The 18,481-nt window shown below is 38.4% G+C and overlaps 1 protein-coding gene across 2 annotated transcripts in view; it reads left to right on the plus strand.

Annotated features, from left to right (window-relative positions):
- Positions 1–18,481, plus strand: part of LOC106922370 (transmembrane protein 65-like) — a 23,722-nt gene continuing 5,241 nt past the window's right edge. Inside the window, exons 1-6 of one of the 2 annotated variants that reach the window (XM_014994733.2) lie at positions 1–190; positions 457–803; positions 11,058–11,102; positions 14,253–14,320; positions 14,912–14,966; positions 15,761–15,803. In XM_014994733.2, the coding sequence (XP_014850219.1) occupies positions 491–803; positions 11,058–11,102; positions 14,253–14,320; positions 14,912–14,966; positions 15,761–15,803 (524 nt within the window). In that variant the 5' untranslated portion in view covers positions 1–190; positions 457–490. The remainder of the gene's footprint in view (positions 191–456; positions 804–11,057; positions 11,103–14,252; positions 14,321–14,911; positions 14,967–15,760; positions 15,804–18,481) is intronic. The other variant, XM_014994734.2, reaches the window with a different exon arrangement.

Raw genomic sequence — 18,481 nt, forward strand, 5'->3', positions numbered from 1 at the left:
GAAGAAACCGAAAATGTGATTTCTTTTGGTGTTACACAAGTCGGTTTAATGTTTGCGGTTTCTGTGTCACTGTGTGGAAACTCTTAGAGCGAGTGAAGCGTATGAACCGGACCGGTTGCCGTGTTTTTTGGGCTTCTCCTGGCGGAGGTTGGAGGACGGGACAGCGGAGCATCGACTGAGGTGCGTCCCAGTAAGTCATGTTGCAGTTTGGTTTATGCAGCTTTTTGCTTCAGAAGAGGGTTGTAAACTAAAATACCGGTTCGTAAAATAGTGTGTGTGGGAAATGTCAGGTTCGCATTTGGTTCAGAATCGACATTCGGATAGAGAAACTGTGTTTTTCTGCCACCGTTGTGCGGACGTTAGTTTGTAGCATAAATAATGAAATCATGGGTAATGTCACGTGGTTGAGAAAAATACAATTTTACTCTAATTACAATCAGCTCTGTTGTCCGTCAGGACTCCGGGTTATTTCTCTACCCTCATCCCCAAGATGCTTCCCTCCCTGCGGAGAGTCCTGCGGCCTGCCTTCTCCTTGACAGCCGGGGGAGGACTGTCCAGAGCCGGACACAGGAGCGGCGAACCATCCGCTGTAGTATCAGGCTCCCCGGGGAGGCTCGCCTCACAGCCTCCGCTCTCCGCGCTGGTGCAGCGATGCTACCTGGGCACACATCCCCTGAAGGAACCCGTGGAGCCCCTCAACTCACCCCGCGGAGCCAAGGACTTCATTTACAGCCTCCACCCGTCGGAACGCAGCTGTCTGCTGCGGGAGCTGCATAAGTTCGAGTCCATAGCCATTGCTCAAGGTAGGTAGTGTTTTACAGTGAAGCAGAAGGTACAAGGTGTTACATTTCAACACCGTCAGTATGATAAAGTCCGCCCTTTAGGTTCAATTATTTGTGCTCTACCTGTGGACAATCCACGTTTTTGTTTGTGCGTGGAAAAGTAAAAAAAAAAAAAAAGTGGTAACATTGGGTCAGGTGAAATTTTCTATCTACATCTCTTGGAGACAAAAATACTTGCTTGTAAAATGCTTTGTTTTCAACATATAAAAAAAAGAATCATATTATTATGATGGGTAATGATGACTCAAGCTTTTCTTTTGCCTTAGTAAGACAGATGCACTTCTTCTGTAAATGTTTTGTGTAAATGCATGAGCTCTTGCAATTGCCAGTCCAGCAGGGGTTGAAACTGTTACAAAGTCTGTTTGCATGGAGCTAGCTTTGGTTAGCTCTGTGATTCACCCTGTTTAATTTGAACTGAGATTAGCCGCAGTTTTAAATCCCAGCAGGGAGAAATAAATTAGGTGTTTTATTAAAATGGTTATTACAATCTCTTCACGGATAATTGAGGTCTGAATGGCCTTAGGCTGTGGGCAGATTCTGGTCAAATTCCTAAAAATTAGAAATGGCTGATCTTTAAATGCAGCTCTAAAGCTGACCGCAGCCTTTTTTTTTCAGAGCCAATTCTCATAAATGTCATTATCTATAGATGAGGAGCTAAAGAAAATTACTATAAGAATCTGGAATGAGTGTGGCTGAATTTTGATGGACCTATGTAACCCGTGATCATATATTATACATTTTGGACTGATTGCAGTCTGTTTGATGTATTCTGTTCTGTTTACAGCAGGTATAAATGCACTAACCTCTCTTACACTCGTGTCTCTTTTTATAAATCTGCAGTCTTATTATGTGGTAAGACAGCATGGAGGGCAGTGCTTGTAGACCTTCTGATCTATGTTGTGCAGGATAAATGATCAGTAGCTGGCACTGTCTGAGGACATGTGGGCGTCCTTCCCTTTTGTTTTGATTTGTGCCTTCATGATGCAGCAATTTTTACAGTTGGGTTTGCCGGGAGTCTAGATTACTTCTAAGTATTAATGTCAGGTTTAAAGTGGACTGGTGAAGTGGGCTCAAGCAACCCAGAGATATCTGCTGAAAAAAATAAACAAATGTTGTTTTTTCCCAAAACCATAGCCTCAAGGTAACTTTTAATAATTCTTTAATTTTTAATTTTATCAGGCATTTACTCTTTCTTGTTGTCACTGATGCTGTCGCTCTGTAGGTATCGTTTAGTGAATTGTGCAGTGTACTCAGTGTGGAGGCATTACTGCATCTCTGTAAGAATACAATTATGGGAGCATGAGAAATGCACCAGAGCAGAGGATCTCCCACATGCAGAGAGAAAGTTGTCAATCAATAAGGAGGGGGATGCAGCGGGAGAAACAGTTAAGTGATGATGAAGAGGCTTTACAGCTTCTGTGCTGACCCAAAACTGTTCACACTCTTTCCTGCTGGGGATAAAACACGGCGCCTGTGGTTTACCATACTTATTATTTATTAACAGGCTTAATAAATAATATTAGTATTAATATTATAATAAATAATATTAGTTTCATAACAGTGATATTGTGAGATATAAATATCGCATCAACTCCAGAAGTTAAGATTTCAAATATTTTTGTTTGTTATGGTCTCAGTAATATTATGGAAGGACATAAAAAAAAAGATCAGATGGATTTTTCTTATGAAGATAGAAATCCTGCTATGAATTCTGCAGCGCTGCTAAGAAGCTTTGTTTTTATTCTCTCACACAGTTTTGAAAATGAGTTTCCTCATAGGTTTTACAGACCGATCTTAAATCTCGTTTTAAATAACGTAATAATAATCCTGCAGACAGGAATTTGAAAATGAATTGTTTTATATTTTATATCAAGACTTGTTTGTTTTTTAAGCTATAATCTTGACCCCCAGATAATTACAGCACTTGAACATTTTCAGTTTGTCATACTGCAAACATAAACTTAAATGTATGTTATTAGAATATTGTATGATGGGCCAACACAAAGTAGTGGATAACTGTGAGGTGGAAGGAGAAGGATACCTGATTTTTTTTTTTCTTTTTTGTGCTAAGCCAAGATAAGGACACAGAAAACATCAGAGCAAACAGAGGAATTTGCTCTGATCACATGAAACCAAAATGAAACTTTTTGAGTTTTGTGACAACCCCATTTCTGGAACTTTCCACAGGAACTAAACAGGGAGAATAGGAGGGTATAGAGCTTGAAAGCAGATTGTTTTTTACAAGCCTATGCAAGACAGAATATAAACAGAGTAATGTGATATTGCAAAGTATTACATGTGGTTTTAAAACACTTTAAAACAGCTCTTTGAAAGGTCAAGCTGTGTAGTTACAGATGTATTGGATTGCACTTCTTCTGTACATTCTTCAGTTGTTGGAAACAGCCAGATTTAATCTGTGTCAATATCCACTGCCTTAAGTATCAACTGTGTGAGTCTCATATAACCTAGGTCATTCAACCGCGAATGACCTAGGTTGAATATTCTGTATTTATTGGTTTAAATAGTCACATGAAATCTTGAAGTTGTAACCTCGATCTAGCTTAATAAGACAAGCAGAATCAGTTAGTTTGCACTTTAAGATTTATCTCTTCTATAATCACCAAAAATATTTGCTTTTTTTTTTTTTTTTTTAATTAAGAAATTGACCCAACTGTAGCAGACCAGCTCAGGATTAATTGAACTAATTTTTCAAAAACTGCTCCCAGGCAGAGGAAGAGAAGACATGGAGAGCTTGTGTGTTTTTGGGAGACTAATCAGTGAACTGGATGGTTAAGGATTTGGAAACATCTGTGGATAAAGTAGAAGATAATTAGCAACCAGGTGGTTGGGGACCCGAACAAGCTGGCTGGCACTTAAGGCAGCCTAAACAAGAAATCTCCTCAGTAGACCCAGAGACGACAGGAAATACAGGATTCATTTGATACGACATTTTTCCTTCCACTTAACCTTCCATTATTATGTTTGGACACAACTCTTTGTGAACTGTCAGCTTCCTTAGCTTCAACCTCTTGAGCTGTCTCTGATTGTCTCCTGGACTACTACCAACCAGCTGTCTTCTCCATGGTTGTACTTACTGAATTTTAAATCTTTTTTTTTTTTACTATACAGCTGAAAATGTGAGCGTACTAAAATATAGGGATTACACTGACTGAGGTGGCAACATGCAGAGGACATTTCCTGTCCTCCTCTTTCACCTTTTAGCCCTGCCCGCCGGGAATTCGCTGACGTCCTCACCTTCATGCTATAAAGACTCTGCGGGATTCTCTTACCTATGCATACAGGCGACAGAAAAGCTGTATCAGTGGTTGCTAGGCCGGTTGACTCGCTGTGGCTGCTGTATTGGCAGAAATATATATATTTTTTCTTGACAGACTTATCAGCGTCCATCTTCTTTTCATCCTGCGACTGCAGGAGACTCGATGCTTAATCCTTATATTTTAGCTTAGTTACTCAGTCATGATGATGGTGGGCAAATTTGAGTGCGTTCTGTTCAAATCAATAGTTATAAATTGAAGTGACATTTTACAATCAGTCGTGCAGAAATTGGATCAGTCAGTTTTCTTCCAACACCTCTGACATGTGAGCTGGAGTTTTAAGACTGAAAAGTAGACTTTTTCCATGTGCACTGAATGCATCATAACAAAGAACTCCCATCATTTTATGTCTTTAAATGCATCAACCAACAACATACACGTGGATGCACTTTTTAGTTCAATAAAAATCACATAAAATTTTGGGACATATGCTTTATAGTATAAATGGGGACAGTCTGGTAATTTCTACATTTTTATTTTGAGTCATCTGCAGGATTTTTTTTTCTATTTTATGTTTTACACTTCTTAGGAAACAAAAATCAGGACTAGCAGATTAAACCTCAGAGAAATCCAAGTTGTAAAACCTGCATTCAACTGTATTATTTAGTTATTTGTTTAGTTAAATAAACCTTCACTATTTTTCTTTATTTTAAATGTTTCATTTTAACATGGCTATGTTGGAAAGACTGAGCATTTTACTTTGCACTGAGGTATTTCGTACGTTCCACTCCACATAACTCTTCCCTGAACCCAGAGGCTTTTGAGGACTGCAGATTGGTTCATTGGGGAAAAGAAAGGCCAGAAAAAAGGCTATTTGTGTTAAAGGTCACATATATAGAGATGGTGGCATTTAGACTGTCAGAGGTTTGCGCTTTGAATTATTTACCTTTTGCAGAAAGAATTTAACCCAATAGTTGCAGAAGATGCTGATCCTCAGAGTGTTTTGATTGCAGGCCATCAATCAATTTATATAAACTTACTTGGTTTATTTTTATTCTTTGGAGTGGGTACATATTTGTCCAACATCGCGATGGGTAAATGGGAACAAAAGTTGAGCTTTTAAATATTTGTCAAAGAACAAATGGATGCAATCTCAGAGTAAAAAAAAAAAATCTAAATTTAGCATCAATATGACATTGAATTTCTTCTTGAACACTCAAAGATAAACATCAGCCATGCTAAATACCTTTTAGTGTGTTTGAGTCCTCAGAAGTGCTTAGTGTGTGAATAAGAACCAACAAGGTCTAATAATCCTGAGACTTGGATATTCATATGGAATGAGGAAGTGATGAATATTTTAGTTCAAAGAAATGAAGGAACCCTCCAGTCCAATCATAGTTCAGCTCTTCCCTGTCACTGATACCTGCTAGATACTGAAATTCTTTTATCAGAAGTCATTTTAATTGCATCAATGTTTTCTCCACACATTAAGATGTTTAAGTTCTAGATAAAGTAGATGTTTGATGCACAGTGATGCTCATTAAATTAGAGCATCACTCCACTCATTTGTCAGGTAAAAGTAACTTTTGAAAATAACATTTTAATGTGTTAACATTCTTTTCACTTTCATGCATGTAGTGACAGAGAAAATGTAAAATAAACAAACTCTGCATTTGTTTTGATTTTTATGTTGTTTCTCTGTTATAAATTAGAGCTTCAGATGGATAAAAAGTTTTTTTTCTTTGTTTGTTTTTTTACCTTTTGAGGCGAACAGGCAAGCAATGAGTTCTCATCTCCTTCCACAAGATAACCTTCTTTTCTAAGAGTGTTTTTATACGTCATACTGCCTCAGCTCTCTCTGTGTTACCATCATAATATTTCACACAGACAGTGCTGCAGCATGAGAGTGTATGCTGATATAACTGACTGTGACTGATGGACAATCAGATTACCTCCCCATTAATGTGGAAGTGTCCAACACTCCTACACAAATACACACACTAGAAAGATGTTGCTATCATGTTCGACTCCCAGAAAAACAAGGTTGATTCTCTTAAATTACTTGCATACCAGGAAGTCAGTTCAGTTACTCTCCTGTGGATTTTGTTAGTTTAGTAGTTTCTGTGATGAAACCACACCAAAACATTTCAGATTTGATTACAGTTATGTTACACTTAGCAGTATTTAGAATTGTAAAGGAGGAATTTTATTTTCTAAAGCTCTTGCTCAGAGAATTTCTGTGGAAAACATCCTCAAGTTTCTTGTTTAATCAGTCCATAAGAGTGCCGAGCATTTCCTGTGAACCCTGTAATATTTTTTTCTGTGCTTTGTGTCATGATTTTTCACTCTGGGTGTTCAAATACAGGCAAAGTTGCTGTATGGCATCCCCACCAAGGATCAGACCAAATCCAGTTTTTTTTTTCCCTTCTGTTCAATTTATTACCAAATCCTAGCAAACAATTCAAACTGTTACATTTATCTTGTATGTTTCTTTAAGAAGTTTGCCAGGTTCCCTCTGGATAGATTTATTTCAAATTGACATGTGAAATACAATGTCTAAAGAGAAATTGTGTTAAAGAAGTGAAAGATGTACACATCAAATCTCTAAATGTGGACTGATTAGACACACTAACTAAAGGTGACTTCTAGTGTCTGTCTTTAAGGAAAACTTGATAAGGACCTAAGGACTGAAAACAAAAAGACTTTCAATGTATTGCCAACTTTAAGCAATCCTATAAGATATGCTCACAGACCCCAGTGTTTAGGCAGATGGAGGAATGAATTACATGACAGAGCCACGGCTGAAGCTCCGGTATTGGTGCAATTATGCAGAGTAGGAGCTGTTTGATATTCAAGGTGGCTTTTGTTTAAATGAACCTGTCCACTCAGGACTGAGGTCAGAAGGCGATGATGGATCATCTTATTTTTTCTTTGTAGATGAGCTTGACCTCTGACAAAACACACAAAACATCTGGGATGAAATGATTAAAAGAAAAAAAAAAACTTCAGATTTTCTATTTAGGTTTCCTACCAGGTTTGGAAACAATTTGTTCCTAGGCCTGGATTAGTATGACAAAAGTAAAGAATTGAAAAATAGAATAGATTAGAAATAATCTACACAAATAACCTAAATTCAAGTGTACCAGCAGCAAATGGACAGGCAAGATGAACTATGCAGTTTTCACACAAAGGTGAAAATATAAAACCAGAATTTAAAATTTACAGCATGAGAAGAAAAAAAAAATACTGTGCAGGTCTTAAATACTGCGGACTTAGATGCCTTCTCAATCTATCGGTTTTTAAAATATGATTTTTTTTTTTTAATTCCATATCTGCTAAAGTATTAACTATGAGTTAATATTTACCTGCCAAGGACTGCATCCCTTCTTATCAGGCCTAATAAATCCAAACTCAATGCTGATTTCTTCCTCACATTTTAAATTTGCTAATGAATGCCATGTCCACAAGATCCTTTTTGTGTTTAATTTCCCCGTTCCTGTCTCCTACATCACAGGGGGAACAACAGAGGCTGGGCTTTTGATGGATGGTTTTAACCTTCTATTGTTCCTTTTCTGTTGAACCCTGGGTCACATACATGCACACACACACACATGCTAAATTGAACACACAATATAATTTCAATCAGGCGACACTAATTTATACAGCACGTTTAAGGACTCACACAACACCATCTCAGATAATGAAACTCTTAAATGCCATCTATTTCTGAAACAAAGCACAAAGCTGTCTCTTCAACTCACATTTGCAATATTGAATCACACGCGAACACAGAAACAAGAAATATTGTGCCAGTTTGAATAGCTCGTAATAAAAAAATGCAATTGCAGCTTTTCTTGTTTCTGCCTCTGTGACACTAATACCTGAATTGGCAGAAAATCTCACCACCCATATTTTTCATTTTTACTGAGGCGCAGGGCGCTCAGTGTGAGCTGACATAGTTTCACTCATCAAAGCTGAGCCTTGCTTTGGTTCTTGGTTGCCTCAGACTTATCTCCATTTTCCAAAACTCTCTTCACACTTCACTTTCATGCTGCACCAGCACCTAGCAGCAAAGTCTGTAACGAGCCATTTGTCAAGGCCGAAAAGTGTCAGCAAAGTGTGACTTTTTCATTGTTGTTTTTTTTTCTTTCTTTTTTTCTTTTTTAGCAAAAGAAGTACAGTTCGGTGTTGGTGGCCGAATCACTCAGAGAGTAACAGAGCAGCAGGTATCAGCAGAAGCATAAAACAAGAAGATGAAACAAAAAATTGGATTAAACAACCACAAACATTAAAAACAGAAAATCTGTCCCTGTTTTGTGTTCATCTGTAAACACTGTCATCAGTAGGAGTTGTAGATCCTGAAGTTAAGAGTAAAACCTGGTTGCCCTGCTCCTGATTAGCAGCTCATCACAGCCCATTAAATGTTTTCACCACTCAGGTCGGCTGAATTTGAAGTCACTCTGGGCAATAGCTCTTGGGGATACAAGCCCACAAGCAATCAATACTCTGAGAACAAGAGGAGCTGTGGGGGCAATATGCAGCAATGCCAGCCAGATTAGAGTTGATGAATGGCTAGATGAAACCTGGAAGAGTCAGACTGGTTGAGAAATGTTTTAAAATTGTGTCAACTTCACAAATTTTTGAGAGATATAAAAGTAAACCACATTTTTAAATTAGATTATTTAACTTAACATAATAGTAGGTCCTAAACTAGTTGTTTTGAGTCTCTATATCGGTGATTACATCTTCATATATACCTCATATAGATTTTACTTAAACGAGACGCCTTTGTTTTCATAACCCGTTCATTTATTTTTTATTTATTATTTTCATTTATTTATTTTAGACTTCTAAAATTAAGTTATTAAAATGTTCAAACTGAAACTGGAGGCTCCATAATCTGCCTCCTTATAGATTTTTTTCAAATTTTAAAGTCAAAAGATTATATCCTGAATAAATACAAAGCACAATTGTGTGTGAGTATGAACGTCCTGCTTATGGTCATGCCACAAAATCTAAATCTGGTTTAAGTCCAGACCTTGATTTATCCACTCTAAAACCTTATTTATTTACTTATTGAAACATAAAGTGGAGAACTCGCTAGTCTGCTTGTGATTGTTGTCTTAAGCACTTCAGCTTAAGATCACAAACTGATGATCCAGATTCTCCTCCATAATTTTCTGGTAAAGAGCAGAAATTAAGCTTCTTTTAATTATGGAAAATTGTCCTTCTACAATGTTCTGTAAAATGTTTCAACAGAATGAAACAATCATGTACTTTAAGACTAAATAACTTGGTATTTTAGGGCAGACATGTAATCTGCTATGTATTTTACGTTGTAAATATTAAAAAAATCAACATGTTATATTTGCTGTATATGAGAGAGCTGAGGGTATATTTCTGTGTCGGTGAGAAAAGTTATGAAGCTAAAACAGCAGCTGTGTTGTTGATGGGACAGGTGGACCATAGAAAGGTTTTATTTAATACTTGCTAAACAGGAAATAAAGGCTTGGCGATGGTTTCTGGTACAAAACAAGACTGGCTCTGTGGAAATTACTTTCATCAGTGTCAATTTGTTCTTCTGCTGTTGTGGAATAATTGATGCTTATTAAGCTGCGAGGGTTTTCCACAACCTGCGACCGGAGATAATAGTTGATTAGCTGAAAGAACGCTCCGGAGGGAATTTTGAAATGAGCAATACTTCATTTTGCACAAGCTGTCGAAGCTGGAGGCAACAGTGAGCAAAGATGATGAACTTCGTCCATACATTCGAAATGGGCCTTCGGTTCTCTGTCTTTGCTAGAGCAACATGAGAGCGTTGTAATTTGAGTTGGGAGAGCAGCGAGCAGGAATGATGAGAGGAGGCGGAGAAGATGGAACAGGAAGGGCAGATGAGAACTGGAAGGCTGAGTGGAGGGACTGATGCCACCACACCCCGGTGAGAACCCGGAGGCTCCGGTGGCCAAACTCCCATTGGTGTTTCCTGTAATTGGTCACCTGGCTGTTGCAGTTTGCTGCTTCCAGTCGATACTCGGCGGTAATAGTCTTCCTCCTATCTGCTCTCATTCCTATATCAGTGCAGACAGCATGTGGGGACTGCAAGTGCATCTATTAATTCACACACTCGGTTGTAGTAGCAGAGGCTGAGGAATACTCTGCTGGGAGTTCATTTGGCTTCATTCCCTTAAATAAACTCTCCCTCAATCTGACCTTACCTGCAGAGGTAAAATAAGACCGGAGAGTGGTGCCGTAGACTTCATTATGTGAACTTGCATATCGTCTGACCTCACTGCAGGGAATCCAATTTCAAGCAACCTGCAAAGGAAATGATCCTGCCGTGTGTGATCAGCCTTAAACTCATGTAATTGTCTTTGGTTTTATAGCTCATCAGTCTGCAGGATAAACCTGGAGCTTATCCTACAGTCTCTCATGCCATATACAGTTCACAGGACATCGTCATCCAGTCTTTCGCTTAATTGCCACAGCACATAAAAACTGTAATTAGACTCTCAGCTTAGTTTTATTTTCAGCTAAGTTAGACCAGAGAACCAAGTAAAATAAAATGCTTTTACACCTTCTGTCTTTTATCTGTGTCCGTTTGTCACCACCCTCCTTCTCAAACACTTGTCATATCTGATAGCAGGTTCTGTCTCCAAGGCTTTGTTGCCAACAGAAATATCAATGATACTGCCTTTGTCCTCACATCCATGTTTGACTCGGGTGAAGTGACAATGATGGAAAGCTGTTTCCGATTTCCTCTGACTGTTTTCCATCTCCTCTGGCTTCTTGCTAAATGTTCCCACCGTCTCTTGCTATTTTTCTTTGTGCCCAGACGGTCCTTATTGATCAATTTTACCATTCGAAATTTAAACATATCATTCATGCTGGGATGTTCCAAGATACTTTTGTAACATTTTATTTTTCATTTGTCTTTTTTCAGGGCAGCTGGAAATCGCACCACCTACTGCAGCCCAGTTGAGATATGGTAAGTCTATTCCTCTCTTTCTTCTGGAAGATCATGCAGAATGTGGTGATTTATGAATTTGTTCACATAATGAGCTCCTCTAAGTCAGCCCTCCATGCCCTCCTTGTTAAATTATGAATTAACTGTGATTAACTGATTTTTTTTCAAGGTCTCTAAGAGCATAAAGTAGACAAAATATGTAAAAAAGCAACACATTATACCTTGATCTGAAGAAATTCAGGAAAAGATGAGATACAATGTAATTTTTGAATCCGTGGAACTCCAGCAAGCCAGAGTGAGAGTCATTTTTCACCGACAGATAAGACATAAAACGGTGGTAGCTGGCCTACTAAAATTATCCCAAGAGGACATTGATGACTCATCAAGAAGATCACAAAGTAACCCAGCATAGCTTCTAAAGCTCTGCAGACATTAGTGTCACCAAGTAAGGCCAGTGATCATAATTCATCAGTAAGAAAGAGACTGGCAGAAAATGGAATCCATGTTGTTGACCAAATGTAAATCAAAGGCCCATCTCACATTTGTCAGAAAACATCTTGGTGATCACCCATCTCTGAAATAAGACAGACGCTCAATAGGGGTACAGTCTGGACAATTGATGGACTTTTTGAGATTAGTCAAATGATTTTTTTACAGCTGTAGCTGAATTTGTGGGTTCATTGTTAAAGGATCATGTGCTATGACTGAGGTTAAGGTTTCTGAAACTAGGCACCTAACCCTTCACCTGTTCCTCATCTGTTCATTTAGCCATTGTGCTATGGTCAGTAATCAGACTCCCTGGTATATATTCAGTCTGTTCAGTGTTAATTAAACCCATCTTTATTCACCACACTTGTTGTCTCAGACCTGCAGTGGCTCTTCAATTAAACTGAAACCCAACATACATCTCCATAATTCTGAAGCAATCTCTTAAGATAATGTATAATTAGAAAATTGTTTATGTAATTTTCAATTTTTCCTCACAATATTATCACATTCTAAATACAAGCAGGTTTGCACAGCTCATTGTTTTTACCTCAGTCACTTCAAGAGAAATGAAGCATTGTTTCAATAAGCTGCAGGGGCAAAAACACATTTTTCACATCTGAATATATTTCCTCTGTGTGATAAATATATCTTCATGCCTGGAGTTGTGCTTTGCCAAAATAACCCTTTTCCCTGCTGAGACACTTTGCTGAGGAGCTCAGTAAAACTCTTAAGCACCGATTCGACCTGCTGTCTTAACACATCAGCATCAAGCACAGCTGCCATCATAATTCACAGCAGTAGGCTTTTGCGTGTTTGATTCTTTCATCAGTTTTTTTTTTCCACTTTAAGGAGTTATTTGTGAACTCTTTGTTTTTGTAACAGCAGCAACTGATTTAGATTGGACTTGGAGTGCCGAGTCCAACCTTGGCAGTCTGAGACTGGGACCTATGTCCTGCAGCTTTTAGATTCATTCCTTCAACACACCTGAATCAGATGAATGTCTCATTACCAGGCCTTTGCGGTGCTGAATGCTGATGTGGAAACTCAGGGTTAAAGCTCTCTAAGTCTTGATTTGGGTGCAATAAATAGACCTAAAATGTTGAAATACCAATATGATGACATGTTTAACCCTTGTATGTCGAAAAGGGGTCCAACCGACCCCACATACATAAAACCTGTATCATTTTCCATAGACCTCTACGTTTGCCTCAGTCCTCGCACACACAAGGGTTAAGCTTTTATTATATTAGCTTCAGAAATAAGAATCAGTCTGTCAAATAATGATGAAATTATGTTCATGGATATTGCATATTATGAGCTTTTAGATCTCCTACAATCTTGTATTTGATGTCTGGTTTTCTCCTCTGTCAGAAAGGATTTGGTGAGAGAGACCAAATATTGAGTTTCCAGTGATTGCTCCTCTACCGTGAACTACTAATATGGATAATCAGGAAAAAAAAAGTAAGGTAGACAGAATGAATCCATTGAGGAACTTTCAGCCTGATTGTCGTATTTGACAAAAGGTCACAAGCTGACTGAAATCAATTCACATCAGTCATAAAAAGGAAAAATGTTTCCAAAAATCCATCAACACAGTTAACAAGCAGATGTGTTGCAGTACCAGAAAAGGTTCACCTTTAAGCCATAAAATCCTCACGCGTCATCTGTGCAACGCCAAGCTGTGCAGATGATGGGGATTACTGGTGTTATTGTTTCAGCAGTCGGATTTCATAGGGTGAGGTACCTTAACTACAGTCGCTTAAACTTGAATCATAATAAGCTAACTCGAAGTGGGCCGTGACCTCTTCAAAACTCATTTCACTGTGCCTTCAGAACATGAATCTGTCTGCATTATTGATGGATTGTGCTCTTACAAAAACATACTTTTTTGCCCTGCTGACAATGATGCTGCATCATCTTGTGTACTGTTTTGTTTTTCCTTTGAAAAACAAATTCTGGTTCAGTTAAAAAAAAAAAAGACTTATTCCTCTGTAGATAAGTTGAATTTACAGTTTGTGAAATGTTTGGTCAGGTTTTGTCAGACTTGCATTGGGATTGAATATGCAGTTTACTGTCACAGTTTAAGGCTGCTCTGCATTTTCCCAGCCTGCAGTGAATGCATCCTTCCTCCCACCTCATCCTCATCCTGCTAATTACTTGCACCTGTGCCTGTCTCTACTTGGCTCCCCAGAACTCCCCAGCCTCCTCCCAGATCAGCTGCTGCCTTCTACTCTCACCTCCTCTTATTCTCAGTGACACATGTACAGATTGATCATTTCTACTGTCACTTTTATCATTATTCCAATACAAATCACAAAATATTAATATATGGTGTCCATATTGTTTGTCCTGATCTCATCCTATTTCAGTTTTCAAACTTAAATGATTTCCTTCAGCTGAATATGATTTGTTGGAGTCCCATAACCACGTTTCTTTACAGTAGAAAGGGAAAAGACGCTAGAAAACGTTAAGTCATCAATTGTATGAAATGTCTCCAGATATGTACGAATTCGAAGTGGCCGATGCAACTTGGTTGATGACGGGCAGCTCTTGTTTTGTACCCAAAGTCACCACAACTTGACCAAGACTGCAAAAGTATAATACAGGAAAAGATTGAAATGACCAAAATGTCTCTCTTCCTGCCAGGTTTTGTCTGATAATAGTTTTTTATTTGCTTCCCAGTCCTGCTGCATAATGCCATCCCCTTTGTGGGATTTGGATTCTTGGACAACTGCATCATGATTGTTGCTGTAAGTGTCGGCGTACTAAAATAGTCCCAAGGCATATTTGTGTTTAAACGAACAATGTGTTTACTAAGCATGAATGCATGGAGTTTACAGATTTACTAGCTTTAGGTAAGTACATTTCTGTTGAGCAAACATATTCCTGCTGAGTGAGCAGAAAAAAGGGCTTTAGTTGGTTTTTGAATTTCTCTCTAGGGGTGTGTTTGATCATCACAGGGGTTGGTTGTACAGAAAGTTGTTTTCTTCTTATTTCTTATTCTAAATGTAGCTTATAAAAATATAAATGGAAGACATGATAATAAAAATGCATATTTTGTGTAAACCTAAAGTTGGATTGCACTTGGATCCTCCTGAGGTTTTTACTTTAGTTCATACTGAAGGAAATTAATGCTGCCTGAAGGTCTTATTTTTCTTTTTGGACATTAAGCTAGTTACTGAGACTGAAACTTCTCATCCTATTCTAAAAACGAGATTCAAAAAGGCTATTTAAAGTTTAAGGTTGTGTCTGAGGTATGCTGTACAAATCTGAAAGCTTATGGTTTACCATACAAAGAAAATTAATAATCCCTCCAGTAACCTGTGTTATTGTTTTCTCAGGGCACACAGATTGAGTTATCCATCGGTGTGGTTCTTGGCATTTCAACTATGGCAGGTAAAAGATTTGCTTGGCCCTTTTTATGTTCTTTTCATCCTAATTTAAACTTTTTTTTAAAAATTTATCAGACATTATATATTTAGAAAAAGTAAGCCCCCTTCAGAAAGATCTCTTCTGGGAACCACACGATTTCTCAGATACATCTATAATGATATTCTCTCCACAGCTCTGTGCCTTCGCTCACAGACGTGATCCAAGTATCTAAGATCTCATGGTGGAGTTGATGTTTGAAGTTGTTGCTACAGCAGCAATTGATCCACTGATCTTTTGTCTTTCCCGCTGAGGGTTTCTGTGTTTCTGTTGTTCCAAGTTTGGTAATCCTCGACATTCAGGGTCACAAGTAGCTGAGACGACAGCAAGCAAAGGAACAGACTTCATTTCTCACTTCCACAGCAATGTTGAAGCTACAGAACAAATTGTTCACCTTAACATCCTCTAAATCGAGGTTGTTGATTTCTTTCTGCGCCAGTAGAGATAAATTAGATGGTTAGAAACAATTCAATTCATGTTTGAGTCCGTTTCATAAATTATTTCATCCTTTTGCTAAAATTATTCCTGAAGTTTAGACCATGTGAGTGCTTTATGATACGTTTTGTGAAAATGAAATGGTTTTGTTTTCTCAAAGTGTCCAGAGAATCGATAGTAATTGTTTACCTTGAACTTTAAACCCACAACCTCAGCTTCATTAGCATGTTTTAATGACATCGCCAGGAGAAACGCTACACCTTTTACCTGTCACCAGTGTATAGCTATTCTGTAATTACTCCTCGCATTTTTTATTTTTTTTGCAGCTGCTGCTCTTGGCAACCTGGTATCTGATCTGGCAGGACTGGGGTAAGAGTTGTACACATGCACGCATGACACAGATGAGGGTATGCTGAACAAAGCTTCATTACATATTAAGTGCATGAAGTGGTATAGACGGCATCATTAATCAGGGTTAGTGTAAACATTTATGGTTTGTTTGAAGATTATGTCAAAAATATGGATTCTTTTTTAACAGATTTCTGTGTCTAATGAAAAGAAACTATATTTATAATGCATCACAAAACGAAATATGCTAAGCACTTGAAAAGTATTTACTGTATACTCAGAAAATGACATTTGTGAATATCTATACATGATTACAGAAGAACTCTTAAGACAGACTCGTGTTGCTCTCTGTTAAGGTCCATCAGTGTAAGAAGCTCATTGTTTGCATTTCCTAATGCCAAGTGAGCTGGCTAATATTTTTAGCGCCTTCTAGAGGCAACATTAGACCATGCGCCATCATAAAACAAAAATGGTTGAGGCATCAACAGTCTTCTCGTGTTTATTTGTTCTTATTTAAAATATACAACAATTGAAGGCAATGTGAAGATGGGGGTCATGCTGTTGCATTTTATACCTGTCAGCTTGATATATTAGTCAACTTGTCTGAGGCTCTCAGTGGACAGGCACGGCTCTGCTGCCATTCAATCATATGACAGACAGAGTTCGGGTGGTCAGTTCGTCAAGGTGAGACTTGATGGGACCTGCCCGAGTTCATTTTTCTGTTCCAGTTTTGATGGATTCGAGTCAGTGTGTGTGTTGAAGGCTTTTTATCAGTTTCTCAGTGGACTGCTTTAAACACTTCAATTCATTTGCATAACAGGCTGCTTTTGTTTCAATAACAGCAGGTCTCAAGTGTGGGCTTCTGACTAACAGAAGATCTTCACTTTAGCTCCTCTGAGTCACCGGTCCTTTAACGGCAGCTCAGAAGGGGGCCAAGTTAAGCCACTAATCCAAGAACAAAAAAAACACAACTAAGTTCAGTGTCATTAGACACTGATGGCATAGCTAATTAGATGTAAAATGATTCCTGTGCATTTAACTTGCACATACAAACACTGGAGATAAATATATTATCGGCTTTTGCTTTATTCTTTTTCGCCTCCCTTCTTACTATTTCACATTTTTCCTCTTTAGCGTGCACTGCTTGCTACTGCACATATGTGAAAGACAATCGTTTCTTTCATTCTGTAAGCGGACAATCTAAATCAACAGTAAAGTGTGGGGTTAACACTGATCAGAGATATTGTGGTAAATTTCCAGTCATTGATTTTATAAACCTTTGACCTGTCAATACTGACTTTATCAGATTGCAAATAACAACAAAACAAAAAAGTTAGCATCACTAACTGTAAATATATTCTCTGTTTATGTTCCCTGTGGAGATAGACTCATCACTAGCTGGATGTAAAACAGGTCATGGTTGGCATTTTTTTCAGGCAACGTGCTCGTGATGAGTTGAAACTGCTTTCACCAGAAGGGTAATTACTTCATCTAATTATCCTAAATGAAGTAATCAACACATGGAATGAAATACTGCGTATTTGGACAAAGCTGCTGGGTTTCAGTTTTTGCTGCAAAAGCTCAGTGTCGGGAGTGGTTTTATGTCAGCTCCACACTCTGAGTTGAACCACAGTTACAGGAACAGAAACGAGTGTCAGTAATTAGTGATCACATCCTTCATCACCTGTTTTCCTCAGACAGTGACTGCTTGCCTGTTTCTCTATGTTTTCATCTGTGTTGGGACGTGCGGTGAGCAAACTGTGCTATTCTAATCCACATATGTTCTGATTTGTTCCTATAGACCTCATGTTTCCATCTCCTCACAGCTTGTTTCCATTGACAAATGGCAGAAATTACTCCACTAATACTCTATAATTTTGCTCATGAGTCATTGTGACCATTCGGGCTCATTGGTAGCGATGCTGCCTCCTGGCTTCTCTTTCTCTTTGCGTTTCTTATGGACACAATGCATCAGTGGCTTTCTGGGGCAGACGGTCCAGACGGCAAAGCATTATTGCACTCAGCCAAGGCTGACAAAACGAGATGAAAACTCAGGGCTCCCATTAGTAAACTCTGGGGAACAAGTGGGAGGCAGTGGCTTCTTTCTTGACCCAGATACATTAACTTTCTGTTTCATTTCATAGTCCATCCACTCACTGACCTGATGCTGAGTCACAGAAAGTAGATGGATGACATGGCACACATAAACAACAAAGTTGTTCCATTTCTAAGATTTTATTTCTGTGTAGCAGGTGATAAACGGTGGTATTAACGTTTATTGGTTCCGTGATATGTAGTATTTATCTTTTGAGTCTCAAACGTAAAAAAGAAAAAACCTTTCCCCTGGAGATGGGCATCAGGAACCCTGCAATCCTGCTGGTAATCAATGTATGGATGTTGTTGTTTTCATTACTTGCAGTTATTTTATCTGAGTTTAATCTCAGGAAAAAAATTCAGAGGATGAATGAACTCCAAGTGAGATGTGTCAGAACAGCCGTATTGAAACTAGAAACCACCTTTGAACCTGTGCAGGTGCAGTTCCCTCACTTCTGTCTCTAATAATAACACCGTTAATGGAAAATATTAGGATTTATTACACAGTCTCTCCAGTTTTCAAGCTGCTTTTTGCTTCTCTGTTGAACAACCTCTCATGTTGAGGGATGGTTCTCAGCAAAGGCATTCAGGAAATGTCATCATCT

Source organism: Poecilia mexicana, unplaced genomic scaffold (assembly GCF_051168715.1).
Source record: "Poecilia mexicana isolate PSO_F unplaced genomic scaffold, ASM5116871v1 scaffold_16, whole genome shotgun sequence".
Taxonomy (NCBI): domain Eukaryota; kingdom Metazoa; phylum Chordata; class Actinopteri; order Cyprinodontiformes; family Poeciliidae; genus Poecilia; species Poecilia mexicana.